The 19,824-nt window shown below is 43.3% G+C and overlaps 1 protein-coding gene across 1 annotated transcript in view; it reads left to right on the top strand.

The window, feature by feature from the left end:
• Positions 1-795: 795 nt before the first annotated feature.
• ST7 (suppression of tumorigenicity 7) overlaps positions 796-19,824 on the top strand; it is a gene marked incomplete at its 3' end in the record, with an annotated part of 156,923 nt that continues 137,894 nt past the window's right edge. Inside the window, exon 1 of the mRNA XM_082001783.1 lies at positions 796-1,217. Coding sequence (XP_081857909.1) covers positions 1,067-1,217 — 151 coding nt within the window. The 5' untranslated portion in view covers positions 796-1,066. The remainder of the gene's footprint in view (positions 1,218-19,824) is intronic.

The following is a 19,824-nucleotide window of genomic DNA, read 5'->3' as shown; positions in this document are numbered from 1 at the left end:
AACTCTCAGTTTCTTAAAATGTTGGCAAGTATTATCCCACTCGATACAGATTGTGGAAACACGGGAGAGAGATCCAAACAAATTGCAATATACTGTGTGTCTACTTAAATGTTTGAACGCATGTAACATTAAAAAAAAAAAAAAAAAAAAAGCAGGGCTCAGTTGTGTGAACAGGCTTCTGAATTTTTGTCACATTCTGTTGACAAATCTTTGTTTTATGAAGAAATACCTCATAGAGAGAGTCATGGAAGAAGAAAAATGCATTTCACCGAAGTACAACGACTTGATGATTATGCCTTATCGACACTATTTTAATGAGACACAGTTATTTCTTGTGCCGTATAGTATCTTCCAAGGCGGGGGGTAGTTTTACAGGTCTGGACTCAGCTGGGCATTGTACACACCAGCAAAATTATAGTTTTATGCCTCTGATATTACCCTAGCAAGAGAAGTAGGCACGTAAACTGCAAAAAACGACCCCAAATATCCTACACGAGCCCTTTTTAGGCTTGAAGTCCTGCTGCGTTGAGCCGTAAAGACGTGGAAAAAAAAGTTGCACGGCCCTTTTTCTTTTTTACATTTTTCGCCGCCCCCCCCCCCCCCCCGCTTCCCCACAGCCTCTCGCTCGTTCCCCTCATTTCATTCCGCAGCTGCCGCCCGCACCGGGAGCGGGGCCGGGGGTACCGGGCCGCGGGGCGCGCCCATGTCCGTCGTCCCGCGTGTCCCCTCCCCGGTTTGGGGACCTCCGGAGGAGGTGTCTGTGCTCCGCTATCTCTTCGACGGCAGGAGCCGGGGAGACCTCGAGTTCCAAGGGAGGTGGCTTTGCCTAAAAACCCGCCCGGCGAGGTGAGGGGAGCTCGGAGGAGTCCATTTTAGCCGGTCACGCCTGGGCGCTCGACGGAGGGAGGGAGGGGGGGGAAGAACCGGCGGCGGGCGGCGGGGGGAAGAACCGACTCGGGGAGGCGTGAATCATCCCAGAAATACACGCTGAGAGGTTGTGGCAGCAGAGAGCAAGGTTTGGGGTTGTGTGTGTGTGGGTTTTTTTTTTTTTCCTTCCCCAAAAAACATGGCTGAAACCGGGACGGGTTTTTTAGAGCAGCTGAAGTCTTGTATCGTCTGGTCCTGGACATATCTCTGGACGCTGTGGTTCTTCATCATGCTCTTCCTGGTCTACATCTTAAGGGTACCATTGAAGATCAATGACAATTTAACCACAGGTAGGACGTGGTCATCCCCCGCCGTCCTCGCTGCCCCCCCACCGCGGGCAGACCGCCATTGCCCCCTCGGATACCGGGTTGACCAGGCAGCCGGTACCCCACCGCTTCCCCCCCCCCTCCATCGGCGTAAAACCCGCGGTGGGGCGCGGAGGCGTGCTCGAGTGTCCCCGTCCCGTTAAGGCCGGGGTGGTGGTGTTCCCTTCCCCGAAACGTTATTTATACAGGGTTTTACGGCATAACTGAGAAATACTAAAATTCCTGTGCCCCCCCCGCCAACCCCCGCAGTGTCATGCTTTTTCTGTACTTTCGAGAATAACTGAGAATTTCAGGGGCTTGAGCAAAAATGTTCCATTCACAAGCCTAAGTCAGGAACAACTAAAAGTAATTTACAACTTGTATGTGCCTGGTCTCAATTAATGTCCACAGCAGGCTTATCTTTGATGTAGATCGAGTAAGTATGTAAATACAAACCCATCCTCAGTTCAGTTTGTTCTTTCCTGGGAGCTTTTTCCAGGGGCAGGTGGCCTATGCGTGTCTGAGGGATTCCAAAGAAAAATTCGTGGAAAATTCATGGTTTCTTGGAAGGATAAAAAGGGACCCGGGTTATTATGGGGAATATGCTTGTATTCGGGGAGTATATGGAGTGGAATTAGTACCTTCTCCTGTACAATTTTTATTATAGTCAAGCAGGATTAAAACTTTTATTATGTTTCTGATAAAAATGAGATATCAGCTTATTCTTCTGAATGACATTAAATAATAAGCGTGCAGGTTTGCTGGAAGATTATCACCGTTGCGATGGACTTTGGCTGTTAAGGCTCGCTAAGGTGGTATGCCACAACTCTACTGAATCAGCAGTAACTTACGTAGTGTTAGCCATTGTGAACTGCGCAGTTACGTCTTTATCTTGAAATTGCTTATTTTTCCTTCCTGTCTACTGTGATAATTTAATCCCCCCCCCCCCCCCCGGCAAAGGCTATTTGTTTTGGGGGCAGACGAGGTGTAACCCATGTGGCATCCCTGCTGTGGGGAAGCCAAATGTTATCTGAGCGCTCTTCGCCCATTTTTCTGGCCTGTTCTCATTTGATAAGCCTTTGGCAAATCCAGCATCAAAGAAGAGTTTGAAAAAAAAAAAAAAAAAGATTCAGCATACTGCAATTTTCACTTTCAGTGCAAACACAATTAAAAATTACTTCGAAATACAATTTTGGTCACATTTTCTCAGTATGTCTTTGAACAAGTATCCTGTTTCTTTTGACATTGCTGCACACTGATTAGAACACGATGTAATTCTTCTTGCTTGATTCTCAGTAATTTATGTAATGCATGTGTCCCAGGTAAACATTGCAGGCTGTGGTTGCCAAGCAAAAATGTCCGAATGCTTTATGTTATCATTTGCACTATTGGAAAAAAATCGCTGGCGTCCATCTGAGACCTAATCAACCTCCTCTGATTTTTTTCCTGAGTTTGTACGAATTAATTCTTGATGCACTTTCTCATTTGAAATGTTACTCCAGCCACCTTCAGCTGAGTCATCTTGGTTTTCATTACAATGTCCCAAAATGCAAGTAAAATGACAGTATGAAATCTGTAAATGGGAGAGACTGTTGGAACAGTGTGTTTTAAGCATTGAGGGGGTTAAAAAGATTGAAGAAATTACCAGTAAGTCCCAAAGTGCATAATGAAAATGAGTTACCGGGGAGAACAATGGACACAGTATGGTCTTTATGCATCATCTGTTCCTAAATGGGGTTTATTAAAAAAATCAGCACTGGCAATAACATGAGGTTGTTTAGTTTTGTTTTTCAAAGCTTTTGTGAGTGGATAAAAAATGATCTGATGTACTGTGGATTTTTTTTTGCCCAGTCGATCACAATAGGATACTGTCATTGGTTTAAGGTTGCTCATAAAGTACCACAGCAACTGGCCCCAGATGTGATACTAACCAAATATATCTCAGTGATGTGAAAATAAAAGTAGGAACATTGCTAATAGAACTTCTGCATGACGTAAAGAAATAATAAGGTGATTGAAAACAATGACTGGGCATTTTCCCAGAACAAGCTGGATCTGTTGGTAAGTTGAGGTCAAACAAACTGGTTTTCAGTACCACCAGACGCAGGCTTAGACAGCCAGTAAGAGAAATGCAGTTCTGCAGGTATGATTTGCACCTCACGTGCAAAAAGTGATTTAAACAGGTTTTAGATATTTAGATCAAACGCTTTTAACTAAACACAGTGGGCTGCTATGACATGAAGGACTAGTGTGGCATGTAAGGGAGAGTACCTACCAGAGGGACTGGTACTTCGTACTGCTGTGTGGTTTTGTTTTTCCATGCGTGATGTCAGTATTTTTAGAAGGAGCTTGAAAAGCTGGAGAAGATAGTGGAAAAACTATTTGAGGGCTGGAGAGAGGCATCAGAATAAGAGGTTTTGCTTGGGAGGTAGCTAGATTGCAGTAAGGAGGTGTTGTCATGGCAGAGAAATAAATGGCCTTTTAATCATGAAAAGCATAATAAGAATTGATGACTGGAAGCAGAGGGCAAACTCAATTTAGTCATAATCAGGCATTAATTTTTAATGAACTGTGGATCAGCTGCTAAAGGAATCGTTGGGTTTCCCATGTCTGAAAGTCTTCAAATCAGATGGCGAAATACAAGTCACTAGTGCTCATACAGCCTTAAATTGGTTTTCAGCGGGGACTTGGGCAGCGGGCTGTGCAACGGTGGCAGTCAGGGTAATTATGGATGGTTTCACCAAGTAGTCCAATGGTCACTTCTAGCAGTAAGTTTTATTACGAGGAAGCGTGGGGCCTTTTTTTCCCCTTCTTTTGACATTGTACAGATGTGCATGCCCCCAGCATTTGGTAGCTCTGGTAATCCAAGTCTGTCATCCTGTGTGGATGTTCTGTGTTCAAGACTCCCCAGGCTTGAACATCCTCACAGTTTGGGGCAAGCCTAATTTCAGTGTCCTCAGGGGAGCAGATTCAGAGTATAATCAAAGGGAAATCTAGTCTGTCATATAAAAATATTCATGTTAAATCTGATTTTGGTGTTTCATGGGTTTTTTTTTTGCATTTTGTTGAAGCTTGATGTACAAATCAAATGATAAAATCCTTTATGAATAGGAGTGTTTGAACTATCATGCTACCATACCATTGGCCAGGAAGCAAGAGAAGAGACTTGGTATGCCAGGCTAAAATACTAAATACAGAGTAAGTAGTTGAGGAAGCAGATGTTTTCATCTTATTCCAAAATAATTGAAATAAACTTGATTATTTTATATAACATGCTGTATTTTCCTCCCATATTGGCACTTGCACAATTTCCGAATGCCATGTTAATCTGAACTAAGACACACCTCCTCTAAAAATGTGCAACCCTGCTTGTTTTTCCTGACATAACAGTTTGGCTTTCTATTCATATCCTAAGAAGGAGACAGTCCCAGAAGTTAAACAGTTTCTGATGATTTTATTTATCCTTTCAAAGTGCAACAGAAAGATGGATTTACTAACCAAAGCATTAAGGGCAACTGGCTTGTGACGAGGCAGGCAGACAGGAGAAAACCTTTGGGTTGCTGAGGGTAGAGAAATCAGAAAAACTGATTTCCTAAAAGTGTGAACAACAAATATATGGGTATGAGCTCTGGGTTGAATCTAGCTCTGTTGGCGTCTGTAGACTATTATTAGCTTTCTGCAGGGCATCCTGCTTTAGCTGCACTGGAGCAAGGCCCAGTTGAACATGTAGAGAAGAGAGGGTTAGAAACCTACAGAAAGAAAGCAAGCAGGTAACGTTGTGTGGCCCCCAACATCAGCAAGCCCAGGAGAACCGCAATTGGAGGAGGAAGACCACGTCATCTTGGTGAGGAGCTGGTGGTTGTGACAAAGTTGTGTTCTGGGGAACGTGGTGGTTTTCTTCATTATGATTTGATTTTTTTTTAATTCTGACGTTCGTACTGAATTAGTTACCTAGGATTTTAATTAATGCGGGACTTGTGACCATATAATAGGCTTCTCTTAAGGCCCAGAGCCTGAAGCACCACGCACGGTGCCAGCCATCTGGATAGGGGAAGAAAGAGGCTGATGTGCAACAACGCTCGCAGCACTGGCCAACGCCAGATTACTCACTCACGCAGTCAGGGTTTGTGCATGCATGGGCAGGAGGACAGAGCAGACGTGTTCAAAGTGGCTTTTACAGTGTTCCCTGTAAAATTAGGATAACAACACTTTCTCTTCGTCCAAGACTCACTCTTTCTGAAGACACAAAACAGAGAGATATGTAGGCGACAGATGCTATGGTGATCTGGTTCACCTCAAATGCATTTACTGATTTGTGCATTGCACGGGCTTCGGTAAATTATAGAATCACAGAATCATTAAGGCTGGAAAAAGACCTTTAAGATCATCAAGTCCAACCATCAACCCAACACCGCCATGCCCGCTAAACCATGTCCTGAAGTGCCATGTCTAGGCGTTTTTTGAACACCGCCAGTGATGGTGACTCCTCCACCTCCCTGGGCAGCCTGTTCCAATGCTTGACCACTCCCTGTGGTCAAGAAATTTTTCCCGATATCCAATCTAAACCACCCCTAGCACAACTTGAGGCCATTTCCTCTCATGCTATTGCTTGGACCACTCCTGTCTCATCAAACCCTCATTTTATGAAAGCTATCCAGTATTTAACCATGCAAGAAAGCTGTGTGTGATTCTATAAGCAGAAGTACTGAGGGAGATGAAGAGGTGGAGCGTGCCTCTCAGGTTTAGGCTATGCTGTCTTAGGGTCGTGGTGGCTGTCAGTTAAGCTCATCTCATCTTTCTCATCTTCCCTTTCTGGGCTTCCTGACCTTGCAGATCTATACTGGGCACTGGTGCAATGTGCTCCAATAGGTTGCAATGTGAGAAGTAAGTAACTTTTCATTTCCATGGTCTCAAATTCAAGTAGCAGCAGAAAACATTCGCCTGTTACTAAAATTTAACTAATGGTCACTTTTTTCTTGCTGGTGATATGTGGCCATCTGGAGCTGCATGTGCGCGGGCCAACGGCCATAAACCACCCTTAGGGCAGAAGGCTTTTTGTTAGCGTGAGGCCGGGGCTGGACGCCCGGGGGTTTGTCCTCCCCCGGCCAGGGAGCGCGGCTGTGGGCACTGCTGGTGCTGGGGCGGCCGGCGCCTGTGTGGTGTGCTCAGCCACCATAGCCACCGTGCGTGTCGTGGTGTGTTTGCTGCGATAGCATCTTGACAGGAGGTATTGTTCCCCTTCATAAATTTAAGCCCAGGAAGGTAGTCATGAGGGTTGGAAAACATTAACCTGATGAAGGCCGGGGAATTTCAGTTGGATTAAAAACGAGTGAACAGCTTCTTTCTTTTGAGAACAACTGAAGGACAGTTGTTTTTACGTTTGTGGACTTGCTGGTAGTTGCTTGGCCTTCTTTCAAAGTCATCTGCCACCGCTGTGATGGGTTTCCCTGTAGGCACCTGCTAGGTGAACTACAGAAGCGAGTGTGCTGCTGTGACCGTGGCAAACCTGGAGCAAAATTCCTATGCCTCCAAAATGCGATGGAGAAACTCTTAACTCCCTGCAAGTGCAGTCTTGATTATTATTTTTTTTCTGTATGAACTAGACTCTCAGAAGTAAAATTTTAAAGACATGACCATTTCTGGTGAGGTTAGCATTAATTCTGACACAGATTTCACAGAAAAAAACGTGTCAGTTATATATAGATGGTTTGCCCACTGACCCTAAATCACTTGTCTTTCAATTTTTGCTTTTCTCAGAATGTAAATGAAGTCCTTCCTAAATACTGGTCTTATTTTTCTCCAGTCCTAATGGAATTAAAGTAAACAGTGTTTTGTTTACTGTAAACCTCCGTCTTCAGCTGTATCAGTTACAGCACCATGAAGTGTTTGTAGCGGTACTGAGCCTGCAGACGGGGCTTGAATGTTAGAGATTTCTTTGGTCTGCTTTTTTGGGTTTTGCAAAAAATTAGTTGTTACCTGGATATAGACTAATATTCACGAGGTTATTGTACAGCAGATTTTAACCATTTTAAGCACATGTATTTTCAGCACGGTACGTTTGGAAATTCTCTCTTTAATTTTCTAAATGGAAAAGAATATTATGTGCATGAAAGTGGCATGCCATTTTTGACAAAAGTCTTAACAGATGAAACTTGGGATTCTTGCAACAAAATGGGGGGAAAAGCCCTAAGAAAACTTGTTAGATCATTTCCCAGTGGACACAGCATACAGTGATACAGGAAGACATTTGTTTTCTACGAATTTTGGTATTTTTTCATGAGTTTGATTTTTTTGATTGAGCTTAATTTTTCAATTGTCAGCAAATGCAGGAAACTGAAGTGAAGTTTGTAACAAATGCAAGGCCTTCAGAAAATATTTCTCTAAGAAACTGACTTTCATACTGCAAAAGCTCTAGAAGATTTGCAGCCAGTATTTCAGGGGAAATATGTAAGCCAGAGCCTTCAAAATAATATTTGATAAAATCTTGAGTGAGCTTACTGTAACACTGGCTGATAGGCAACCACGGAGTTGTACTGCCAGCTTCTCACTGAAGTCTAATGTCCTCCATGTACTGATGAAAATCTTCAGAAGTGCTCCTAAAACTGCATATATGTAGCAGGATTTTCTCAAAGCATCCACTGAGTGCCCAGGTAAATTTAGCCTTAAAGAACATAAGCCCTGTTGTTCACAGAGGCTGTAGGTCCTAATTGCCTGAGTGGCCGTGAAAATATTACGATTCTGTATTAAAGGAAGAATTTAAAATAGACTTTTTTTTCCCCCTGTGGTTATTCTGTAAACAAAGCAAATGCAAAAATCTAGATGGTAAACTTGCATTTGTGAAAGATGCAAGAAGTGCTAAGTGGGGTCAGTGCCTAAAGGACTGGGAAGAGAGAGAAATACATAATTCTGTGGCAGAGCTCTTCATTAAGTGAAAGACAGAAGGACGTGATGCCTGCCTGGGGAGCAACACATAGCAGGAATTAGGAAGATGATGTTAGATGTAACAGGGATTTTTGGGGGTGCCTGTGTTTTAAAGTGGATTCTGAAAACTGCAGCATTTCCGAGAGGAACTATGTAGGGTCTAGCAAAAAACCACTGATAGTGTAAGGAAGCTCAAACTGTTTATCTAATTGCAGAGAAGCTGCAGAAGCAACTTGGCAGTGGCTAAGGAGGAGTAAGAGCATTAATCTAGTTGACAAACATATAGTGACCTTCCTAAATATTTGGAGTTAAAATGTTTGTGCAACACTTGGCAGAATTGGGGCCAAATCATCTGCGGTCTGAAGCAGCAGCCTGGCTGTGAGACACGCTGCGTGCAATGCCCTCACTTTAATGGAAACAAAAAATAGAGAGGTGGTTGCTTACACCGTAAGCTATATGGTGGGAAGCAAATAGCAGGTGCTAAAGTAGCCTTTAATACAGGGGAGACAGATCTTACACGAATGGGTGGCTGCAAGCTGGATCCAGAGGAATTCACATGCAAAGTATGTTTGTAACCGAGATCTTTGAAGATGTGGGCGTTTGGACCCGACTGCTGTGGCAAGCGATGCTATGGGTTTGCAGCCTTGGCTGTTGTGGTATTAAGAGCGTCAGCGTGATGAGGGTTGCCAAGCTCAGTCGAGGGGGAATGGGAGTGAAATCTAATGGCCCGTGATAAACAGGAGAGCTGACTAGTAAAAACGCTATCGTGTTGAGATTAAAAAAAGCCCCAAACCCAGCTGGAAGCGGTTGCTGACGGTGTGCAGGTACATTGTGCAAGCATGGAGGCTCCGATGATAGTCCCTGGATGTGCCAGGACTCCTGTGCATGTGCCAGACCGCCGTCCCCACAGAGTCCAGGGTTTCTGTGTGCAGCTCGGTCAGCTGGCAAGCTCTGTGCTTAAGGGAGAGGTATTTGTCTTGTTGGCAAGTGGTAAAGCAAATAAAACCACCTACGTGGCGACTTGTGATAGATGACCGAGCAGTTTCTTCTGGACTTAAATCTACAGAAATAAACATCACCATCAGAAAATGATGAAGATAGTGTGTTTTGTGCAGCAGTCGCAAGTCAGGATTCAGCTTTTTTACAACAAGGCTAGTTGTTTAAGAAGATAATTTATATTTAACAAAATAAGGCCCTACTCCAGACATCTGTTGGTATGTTGAATACAATTGAGAGTTATATTAAACTGTACAGGGAGAACCAAGGCACAGGGAAATGAAACTCCAATCCTGCAAATCTTTAATGGCATGATTTGTTCTGCAAGCATAAGTCCAGGGGTTTACTGCAAAAGGTGATGAATAGGCATGAATTCCTAATGACTGGGGCCTAAATAGTTTACCAAGGTACTGCAGGAAGCCTGTAGCAAAACTGGGGATAGAGTCCCCAGTCTCTTCAGCCCAAAGGCAGTTTTCCCTCTTGTAATTTGATGGTCACATCTAAGTTTTGCCTTTTTTACTGGAGCTACTTCAGGAGATTATTTAGGGCATTTGTCAAAGAATTTAAGGTAAAACCTAGCTTGGTCCTGTGGCCAGATTGTGAGGTGCTTGTGGGGATGTTACTCCTCCGTTGGCTGTTAAAGGGGGTGACTGAAGACTCCCTCCACCTGTTTTTAAATTAGCTCTTTGTGGCACCAGAGGCATCTATTGAAAGATTGTATTATAAACTCCAGCTCATCCTCGTGTCTGTGAAGTGTCATGTGGACCAGTGATGCTGCATAAATACTAATGAGTGAAAGCTGCTTTGTAAACTCCCAGCACAGGCTAATTGGATTTTTTTTGTGTTTCTTAGTTGGGCACTGAAGAAGGGCAACCAATTTTAACACCGAGAGCACTAAGCTTAAGCAACGATAATGCATTTAAAGACAAGAGTTAATGTCGAGCTTTCAGCAGACAGAACAAACAAATTGTTACTGTTAAGCCTGAGGAAAGGACCTAAATTCAAAGTCCAAATCAAAACTTGCCAGCTGCTGAGAGAAGACAAAGATTTATTATTGTGGAGTCTAAACTGGAGGTTTATCGCTGTAGTACATTCAATGCTTGAGTGATTAAGTGCACTTAAATATACCAATTAGAAGGGTGAAAGCTATAGGGCAAAAATGAAATGCAGTCATTGTAAGATTCCTCTTCTGCACAGTGTGCCAACTGCAACCATGAGATTTAATTTCTAGCTCACTTTCTAGAAATAAACTTGGCTTATTAAATGTCAAGCCTGTTAGGTTGATACGTTAGGCCTTGTGCTCAGCGGCAAGACACTCAGAGATCAGATTTAAAGCACAAGAAATGTTATCGTTGTTGTCATTTTATTTTGTAAGGCTGCCATTCATTTCTCACAAAAATGTGCTTGTAACCCGAGAGTGCCATAGATGTTGATCTTCACATAACTAAATGTTTTGATGGCATTGCCTGTATGTTTTATGCTGAGGACTGAAAATTATTTACAGCATGGCTTGGTCTGGAGCAAGGTTATATGATCCACTAATGCACTTAATCTCCCATGTGAAATTTCTTTTGCTATTTTTAATTCTGAAGTGAACTTGATAGCAGCGTACCCAGGTGGTATGTTTTACACAAATCTCAGCTTAGAGTCCCAGACTAGTAATTTCCTCAGTTTTCAGAGAGAAGGTTAAACCAGACCCTGTTAGGAGAAGACGTGCAGCTGGCCTGTCGTACCCTGTGCAGGGGACCAGGGGACAGAGGGTCCCTGAGTGCGACTCAAGCCAGAGGATGCTGCAGCCGAGCTGATGAGCCCTCCCTGCCGAGAGAAGGAGGTGAGGAGGTCTCCTGCAGGGCTGCACTGATGCAGACCTACAGGTTTTAGGAGCCAGAAGTGTCTCCTCGATAGTGCTTGACTTTATGGATTTAGCTGCCTGATCAGAGTAGGCTCCTGTACCGTGCTGCGTTGGGTGGTATGGAAGTGCCTTCTGGTCCCTAAGTCCGTCTGTCCGGCTCTTTGAGTCAGGACAAAGAAGGAGTAATACAAGCACAAGAGAATCTCATTAGCGGTCAGTGTTGTCCTACGTATTCCTAACTTGGATTTCCCTCCAGAAATACTTGTCAGGAATCTATGGTTTAAAAGTGCTGATCACAGCTGTGTTAGCCGTGACCCCAAAAGCCATGTAGTCCTGGGAGGAACACAAGCCATGAGGAGCTCTCATTAGCTCTAGGACTTTGGAAGATGCCTGGAATGCAAGATTTCCCTAGACGTGGCGAGTGAGGATTTGGCTTGTGTTACAGCTGAGGGTGTTTTGTCCGGGGCTCTGCAGGAGCCAGGGCTTTCACCCTTGATGTCCTAGTGTAGGTCCCCTGCCTCCTTTGAGCAGCAGGTAGGAGCTGTGCTGTGTGGGACTGGAGAGGTGGACGGCGCTCTCTGGGCGCCCGACTCTAGTCCTCAGGCTTATTTTACATTATCTTCCCGTAAAGCACTGCACTGAAAGATTTTTCCGGAACTTGGTAACTCTGATGGTTAGAAACCTTGCTCTTACTCCAGCCCAGATGTATTTGTGGTTGGCTTGCACACGTTTGTGCTCGTGACAGCTCTCTCCTTTACCTTCAGAAACTGCACTGCCGCCATGAGGACTGGTTCCCAGTGCACTCACATGGGCTTTTCCCTCCTTGTCCTCCCCTTGTGAGGTTGATTCAGTTAGGCTGTCCTAGCCTGCTCTCCTAAAACAGCCAGGTGTCCTTGATCGTAGCAGTAATACTCTACTCTTTAAGTTTTCTATCCATTTCATAATTGGGTAACCAATGCTGTATGTTGTACGCCAAGGTAAGGCTTCGTTAACTGCCTTATTTAGTGTAATTAATCTTTCTCACCTTCCACTGGTAATGTTGTGCTGTGCAGTCACACGGTTGAAGTTGCCTTTTTTTGTGTCGCTATCTCCTTGGTGGATCGTAGCAGTATGTGATCATATAGTAGGTGTGGACCTGTCACGCCAGCTGACCCACCAGCAGAAACCCTTGGTGATCCCTTGCCTTTGCACCATTAACTTTGATCCGGTTTCTCTGGCAGCTCATACCAGATTTCTTCTGCATCCTTCTGGTTTTGGTGATGGAAATACTCAATAAGGTTCAGCTGACAGCTCCATGGGCTCTCCTTATAGCCCAGTGCTCCCAGGCAAGCTGGAGGTTTCTCCATCTCTGCCAGTTCCTCTCTCTCTTCCCCACATGTCCTGTTGTAACTAACTTCCTATGGCACTGTTGAATACTTTACGAAAATCCAGACAGTTTAGAGCTACTTATTTTTCTTGGCCAGAAAACTGACTATTTTTAATAAAGAGACACATCTGGTTGGTCTGGCCTGATTTATTTATTTTGCGTTTTATCCAATTTTTCATTTACGTCTGTTGCTTAATTTATCGTTATCTTTAAAATTCTGAAGTTTCACATAGTACTGCTTTGTCAGTAGTGCAGTAGCTTGGGTCTGTGTATTAAATATGGAAATATGAGGTATTCTGGCAGAGTTTGTGGGGTTTCATCAGTTTATCAAAACTGTCTTCATGCTGGGCTTGATTTTTCAAATGCCAATTCTTTCAGCAAGATGAGTTATGTATATTCCCTTCATCTTGCACTCAGCTATGTCTTGAATGTGTTAAGGTCTTTGAATTATGTCTCTGTTTCTCCTCTCACAATATCTCTTTTCTTGCACTTCTATTATTTTTTTCCTCCACATTCAACAGTTTTGTTCCCATTCAAAAGTGACATAAATATTCACTTTGTTTTGGGGACTAATGTAACCCTGTATTTATGTGTATATGTATGTATTTATATATGTATAACTACTGTACTTCCTACCTTGCTGTCTCAGTATTTGTTTTGTTGAAGTTAGTAGTTTGCTGGGTTTATTTTGATATATATTAAGGTTTTTTTATATAACTCAGTTTGACTTTTAGCAGATACAATTTCATTTCTGTGCCCTTTGTCCTCACCAAAGCAGAAGGGGAATCTGAACATCCCAGGTCTTGTGGGTGTGACTTGTACAGGGCTGGTGTTGCTTTATTTTAAAGCCTTAGCTGATAGATTGGTGTCGATGAGGTAGAAATGGAATTTGACTTTCCACGATTATTTTGAGAAAGTCTATGTTGTAGTTCTGGCCTCCTTGAAGCAGTCCGCAAAGCTCCTACTGACTGTAATGAAACCATTGTGTTTCCCCAAGGGTTTTTTTGACATTAGGTCCTGGTAGAAGAGGGTTTTTAGCATGAATAACTCCCAAACACCCCCCAGCAGTTTGAAACAAGTCTGCACATTTGCTGCCTTCCCGTGTTCGGAGCATCACAGGTATCAAGAAAGTGACAACTGATAGCAGTGAGGGTTAGACAGCGTTAAAGAAAGATATTTAGTGAGTATTATGTGTTAAAAAAAGCTGACTTGTCTAAACCTAAGCTGCAAAGTTCCTCAGGTGCCTTTATGTTTAAACGGTTTTAATCAGTTATCGGCCCACGCATTTTTTTAAGCTCATGAAGTTGCAAGATCAATTTTCAGTTTTACAAGGTATGTAAGCTTTCTGACAATATGACAGATTTTACACGATATAAGCCAGACACAGTAATTAGTAAATCACTCGGCTGGAAGTTTTGGGTGCTTCAAGTACTTGTCTACTGTCTTCTAAAACTCAGGTAGATCTAAAATTCCCAGTTTTTCCACAGGCCACATTCAAGCTGGCAATGACTGATTATGGAGCAACATCCTTATGATGCATTTGGTTTTATTTAGGTTTCTGAATAATTACATAGCACTGTCCTCTTGAGCTTGAGGGTCTAGGTCCATAAATGCAGGGCTCTACCAATGCTCTGTCGGCTAGGGCACAGAGTCAGCGGTGTGAGGACTAGGCAGCATCGTATGCTACTTCCCTTGGGTGAGCTAGTAACACAGCCTTGAAATAAATATCCTATAATATCTTCATGACAAAGCCGTTCGTCCCTGGATACGGTGGAGTTCCTCTTACCGGGTGGCAGAAATGCGTGGGTTTGTGAACCACCATACTCTCCGCTTTACTGCAGGGCTGTTAGGGGCCATTTTGTTCGCTGGTGTATGATGGCTCGGTAGCTGTAAATGCTGACCCAACTTGATTCATCGGGAGGGCAGCTGCTGCGCCGGGGATCACCCAGGATCTCAGATCTTCCACTCTGGGTTATGACCCCTTTGTATCTTTGCAGTGGACCCTTAGAGCGACAGAGGAGTTTGTGGTTCAGCCCAGGGTGAACACCGGAGGCTTGTGAGGTTTAAAAAAACCCACAATGATCCAGAAACCAGGCACAGAGAGAATCCATGGAGCACTTTGCTGGCTGTCGAGCTCCCTTCCATACGCAGACCTCTGTAAACTGCAGCCGTCCCCTTTCCAAGGCACCCGCGCGCGATCCTTCTGCACGGGCACAAAAATCGATGAGAAACAGTCAATGAGTAACGAGAGGCCTGCCAACCCAAATCTCCCTTGTTTAATTTCATGTTTCTTTTCCTCTTCTAATCTAATGGGACAGAGAAGCGTTTAAGGGAGAAGGATGCCGGCAGCGGTGAAATTTTATGAAGCCTTTTCTCACAAAGGTATTTGTTTTAGGAGCGAAGGGACTGGTGGTGTCCGGGGGAGGCCGATGTCCCCTCGCAGGGCCTGGCACAACAGGCACTGCGGGCTGCGGCGGTGGGGGTCCTGGGCTTACCCCTTCAGAAGCTTTCTCCTTGCCTGAGGATCAGAAAGCCATTGCGCTGACGGAGTAGGGAGCGATGTGTCTTCTGCGGGCTGGACTCTGCAGTTCTCTGGATGTATTTTTATTTGTGTACGGAAGCAGTACCGTATGCCTGTGCCCTTGCCAGCTGTACCTGAGCCTGCCTGTTAACTAAGGCCTTTGTCCTCTTCCTTTCCCCCTCCCTCCACAGATTTTTATCTGCCTTTGGTCTTTAAGGTGAAAATAAATCCGTGTTAAAAGTATCTTCCCTGTTGCAGTTCATAGCGTTAGTTTATTTGGGGTATGTATTTTAAACACGCAGACTGGAATTATATCTACAGGGCAATGTTTTTGGAAGCACCTACGATATTTCATCACCTAGATGCTTTAGTCAGCCATTAGTTTACTTATTAACATGTACTTACTTATATGTGCTTTATAGTAAGCATAGTAATAAACCAGAAAGTGCTTTGCTAACTGAAAGAAGAGCATTAAATATCTGATATACAATATACTGTGTGCATCTGTAATGGCACGGTATCCTTTTACCGGTACGCTAGCGTAATTCTGTACTGTGCATCGTAGCTGTTGCTTTTGCAGGAAGTTAGGCTGTCAGTTTGAAGTAAAAGTTAATGAGAGATGTGAGAACACCATAAAATAATAACAAAACAAAAATACACACCAGTTCAAACAAATTTGGTTACAGTGTTTGCTTTCTGTGAATGCCGAGGTTCAGCAAGAGGAACGCTGGCTGACTCGGGTCCTCAATGTTGTTCTTAAAATACGGGTCCCTCCGGTCAGGGGATCACCAACACTGCATGGCAGTAGATGGGAATGGTGTGAAGTTTGAATTCTGTTTTTAATTCACAGTAAACAAAGTAAACTACATATTTATTTACAGGGACTGTTAACATTACTGTTTCGCATGTTGCAGTTTAAGTTTAATAGAAAGGATTCATTGAATTTGCTTACGAAGGGGATAAAATTGTAGTTTCAATTCAGCAGATGTTTGTCATGCAGAAAATGAACTAGAAACAAATGCACTTGCGTTTGAGTCACTTCCATTTCCTAGTGGTTGCTAAACAGTAAGATTAGAGTTTTGTTCTATGGTATTGATTTGTAGGTATTTTTTCCCCTGGACTTGGATAGTTCCCTTCTAGTCCTTTCCTTAGCGCTTGAGCTGGGCCCTGCATCGTGCCTTGCCTAGGCTGCCTTAAACCCATTTTGCACGTGATACGCAGTAATGTGGGCAGAAGAGGAGAAGTCCATGTACAGTTTATGCACTAGAGGGCATCCTGTTAAAGACACAGGAGGCATCCAGGGACAAGGAGAGGCGGCTGCAGCCTGTGGGAAACACGGTCTGAAAAAAACGTAGGTCTGATTGTGTGTCAGAGGGTCGTCATCAGTTTCCAATAGTGGACGCATGCACACACAGACACAGCCCCGTGCAGCAAGCTTGTGAATGTGCCCCTTCATACGCAAGCGGAGACCCTTAACTGTCATTATATTGCATCAAGATATCCGCAGAGGGGGAGTGTTAAGCTGAACAGTCAGGTGATAGGTAAGAAATATAGTTGTAGGGCCATCCTACAACTGATCTAGTTATAACGCAAAGTCAAGTCCCACCCTGGACCTTCAGAAGTCTGCCTGTGAGGTGGTCCTCTAGGTTGCTTTTACAAGGTCAGATGAAAGATGAGGTTCATGAGACCCAGGTCCTGGGCCACAGTAAATTGAAGGAACAATGGTGACTGCCATAAAGCCAGGTTATTTTAGGTGGGACAGAAAATGGAAAATGCAGGACTAGAAGACTGATTGTTGACTAAAGTTGTCTCATATTTGTCTTCCTGAAGCAATTGCCACAAAATAAGCTAGACTGCAAGTTTGAAACAGTTGTGGTGGTGCGTGCTGCATCTGTGTGCCGATGCTCCTGCAGACTGTGGACTTGAAGACACTGAGGACAATTTACGTTGAAGTGCTGAGGAGGTGACTGGTACCAGCCTGCCTGCCTTTGCTCAACCCACTGCCTCAACCGTTAAGGCCACAAAGCATTTTTACAGACTTTAAGTAATTTGTAAGGCACTGGAAGACTCATGTTAGTTTATCGTGCAATGCTGGATGGGAGCCTGCAGTGGTTGAGGAGCTGCCCCCCAAACACCGAGTACCACCTGTGCTGTGCGGCAGGAGCGGGTCGGGCAGCGGGAGGGGAGCAGTGCCCTGCCAGAGCCGCCGGCTGCCCTCCTGCAGCACAGCCTAACCCGCAGCAGAAGCCTGTCTCTGCACCTACAGCCCTTTCCCTGGACCACGACTCGGGGATGCTTCTTGAGGAACCCATTACAAGCACAGTCTGATGTGTGCCTGACGCTGGCTGGCTTATTCTGTACAAACAGCAAAATTAGCTTCATTTCCTGAAGGTTCATCTCCTCCCCAGTTGCTATTAGATCTGATGTATCATCTGTCTGAGCATTTGTCTATACATTCAGACATATTTTTTGTTGGTGGTTTTATATATGTACAAACAAATTAAAGGTGATGGTATTTTCTTTTACACCCCTCCCCCCCAATACAGCTGATCCATTCAGGCACCTGTAACTATGGACAGTGATGCAAATCTTAAAAAATGCCCCTTTTGATTCAATATCATCTTTATAAAAGAAGAATATGTATATTGCTCATTTTTAGCATTTGACTTTTTTCATCAGGGATTTGTCAGGAAAGAAGTCATTGCTTTCCTTTGATGCTTATGTCTGCCTTGCTAAAAGAATTGTGTAATAGATTGTTCTTTTATAAATCATTGTCCTTTTATAAATCAAATCAACCAAGCTCTAGGTCTAATCATTCAGTTTGTTCTCCAGCTGCTTTATGTTCTTTCTCTGGACTGCCACACATATTTTGTATATGCACAATAGCATCATTTAAAAATACAAATATGTAGGTGTTTGCAGCTGCTCAGACAGTTAAAACAGACTCTTCAACATCAGGGGCCTCTGGAATAGCAAAAAATTGGGATTTTATCCATGAGTTTGTTTGGGGAGTTTCAACTAGATTGGGGCTCAGCTGGCTAGTCTTTTTATGGCTATGTATTCAATGCTAGCTCCCACCTTTATGTGATCTATGCAGACAGACCAAAGATAAATGTAAGAATATAAAAGATGAAAAATAGCATTGCAGGGTATGGTTTAGAGTAGGTTGCCAAGTGCTGGGCAGGTATCAGTGTTTTGTAATGCCAGGTCTCCACCTGCTTCGTGGTTATTAAATTGATTTGTGTGTGTGTGGCTTGTTGTAAGTGAACCACGACTTCAGCTAAGGAGACTTACAATGAGGCGTGCTAGGTAGAAGCAATTTAAATGCTTAAAATTTTTTTTTCTTACTAAAATTTTATTTCTTACTAAAATAAAAGTATTTTAGTAAGAGCAGTCTCAGCTGTGATTTTCTTTATGACAGATATTCATAAATGGAGCAAAAATATTTGCTAGTATCTATCAAGGCAGCAGCTTAACTAAGGTTTTTAGAGAGATTTCAAAGAGAGAATACAAGAAAACAAATTTGTATGGCTACCAGCAACTCACCTTGAATGTCAAGGGCGTAAGGATAGGTGTTCCATTCCGGTGAGTCATCTCCTACATCTCTTTGCGTAATATATATTGCAATCTTGTCCTCTCTTGCATTTAACATGGTATAAAATATTTGGAAGGGCAGTGACTTTTAAAGAATAGCTGTCTTGGTAGACAAGCCCTCGGCTCTTCCTTAGCTTACTACATCTTCTAATGCTGAACAACAATGGCAAGCTCAGAAGAATTAGAAGAAGTTTACATGTTAAATAGTTTCCTATGGAAATACTTTTAACAGCTAAACTTATGCAACTGTATTATAACATCTGAAGCTGAGAACATATAAATGAACGTGAAATATGAGTGGGCCTTACTGTGTATTTTTCATTAAAAACAATTCTTCATATATAAAGGAAAAGGCAAATAATGCCTGATTTATTGATTTATTTCTCAAGTATTATGCAATATAATTTCAGTGTCAAGGTCTCATTTGCTCTCCAGATCTTAAATGAGTGATAACTATCTCACACACTCTTCTCCAGTTGTGTTTGAATTTACTTTTTTCTTGCTTCAGCCATGTCACCACAGCCCCTTCCCAAATTGCAGCACATGGGGCGACACGGACAATGATATGGAAGGAATTAAAAATCCGTGTGCCACTTCTTTTTTACAATTTTAAAACCAAATTTAGGTGAAAAGCTTTTAACATATAGCTGTGTGGGGAGAGTGAAAACATGACAGCTTTACTTTCCATACTTGCATCCTCTGTGAAATCCTCAAGGAGCCATCGCAGATAACATAAAAGGTATTGCATCTTTGCTAGCATTTATTTTCATTTCCTCTACTCATGCTTGGACCTAGGCTGTCTCTTTCCTGGGAAAGGTCCTTTGATTGAAAATAAATAGGCAGGAAGGATGGGGTTTAATTGCCATGAAAGTTCATTGCCAGTGGTCAGTTGCATGAGTTCAGTGTGTTGTATGGGAGAATGGGAAATGATGCTTAATAAGCTGGAGACTGGCACCCAGAGATTACCAAGAAATGGTGTCTTCATTACCAAAACAGTGATTTTTCTCTCTTTCTCCCTCATGCGATATAATTAACACAATAAAATCTTAGTGGAGGCAAAATCTTGACATTTTTTCTCCAGAGGCAAATGAATCCCTGGCTGTTATATAGCCCTGACCTGGGAATATAGAGAATAAAACCCAACTGAATCATGGTTATATTTCATTCGGCGTAAAAGGCAATGCACTTGGAAGCCTCCTATGAGAAATGGCTTATTGCTGCTGCCCACCTGACCTGTGCTGCAAAAGCAGGTATACATCTGGACAGATGTGGCAAGACAAAGTGATCTCAGTTAGCTCAAACACTTTTTCCATACAGTGGTTTTGCTTGGTTCTGATTGTGA

This window comes from Phaethon aethereus (assembly GCF_964289735.1).
Source record: "Phaethon aethereus genome assembly, chromosome: 1".
NCBI lineage: Eukaryota > Metazoa > Chordata > Aves > Phaethontiformes > Phaethontidae > Phaethon > Phaethon aethereus.
This window is presented reverse-complemented; position numbering and strand designations above follow the sequence as displayed.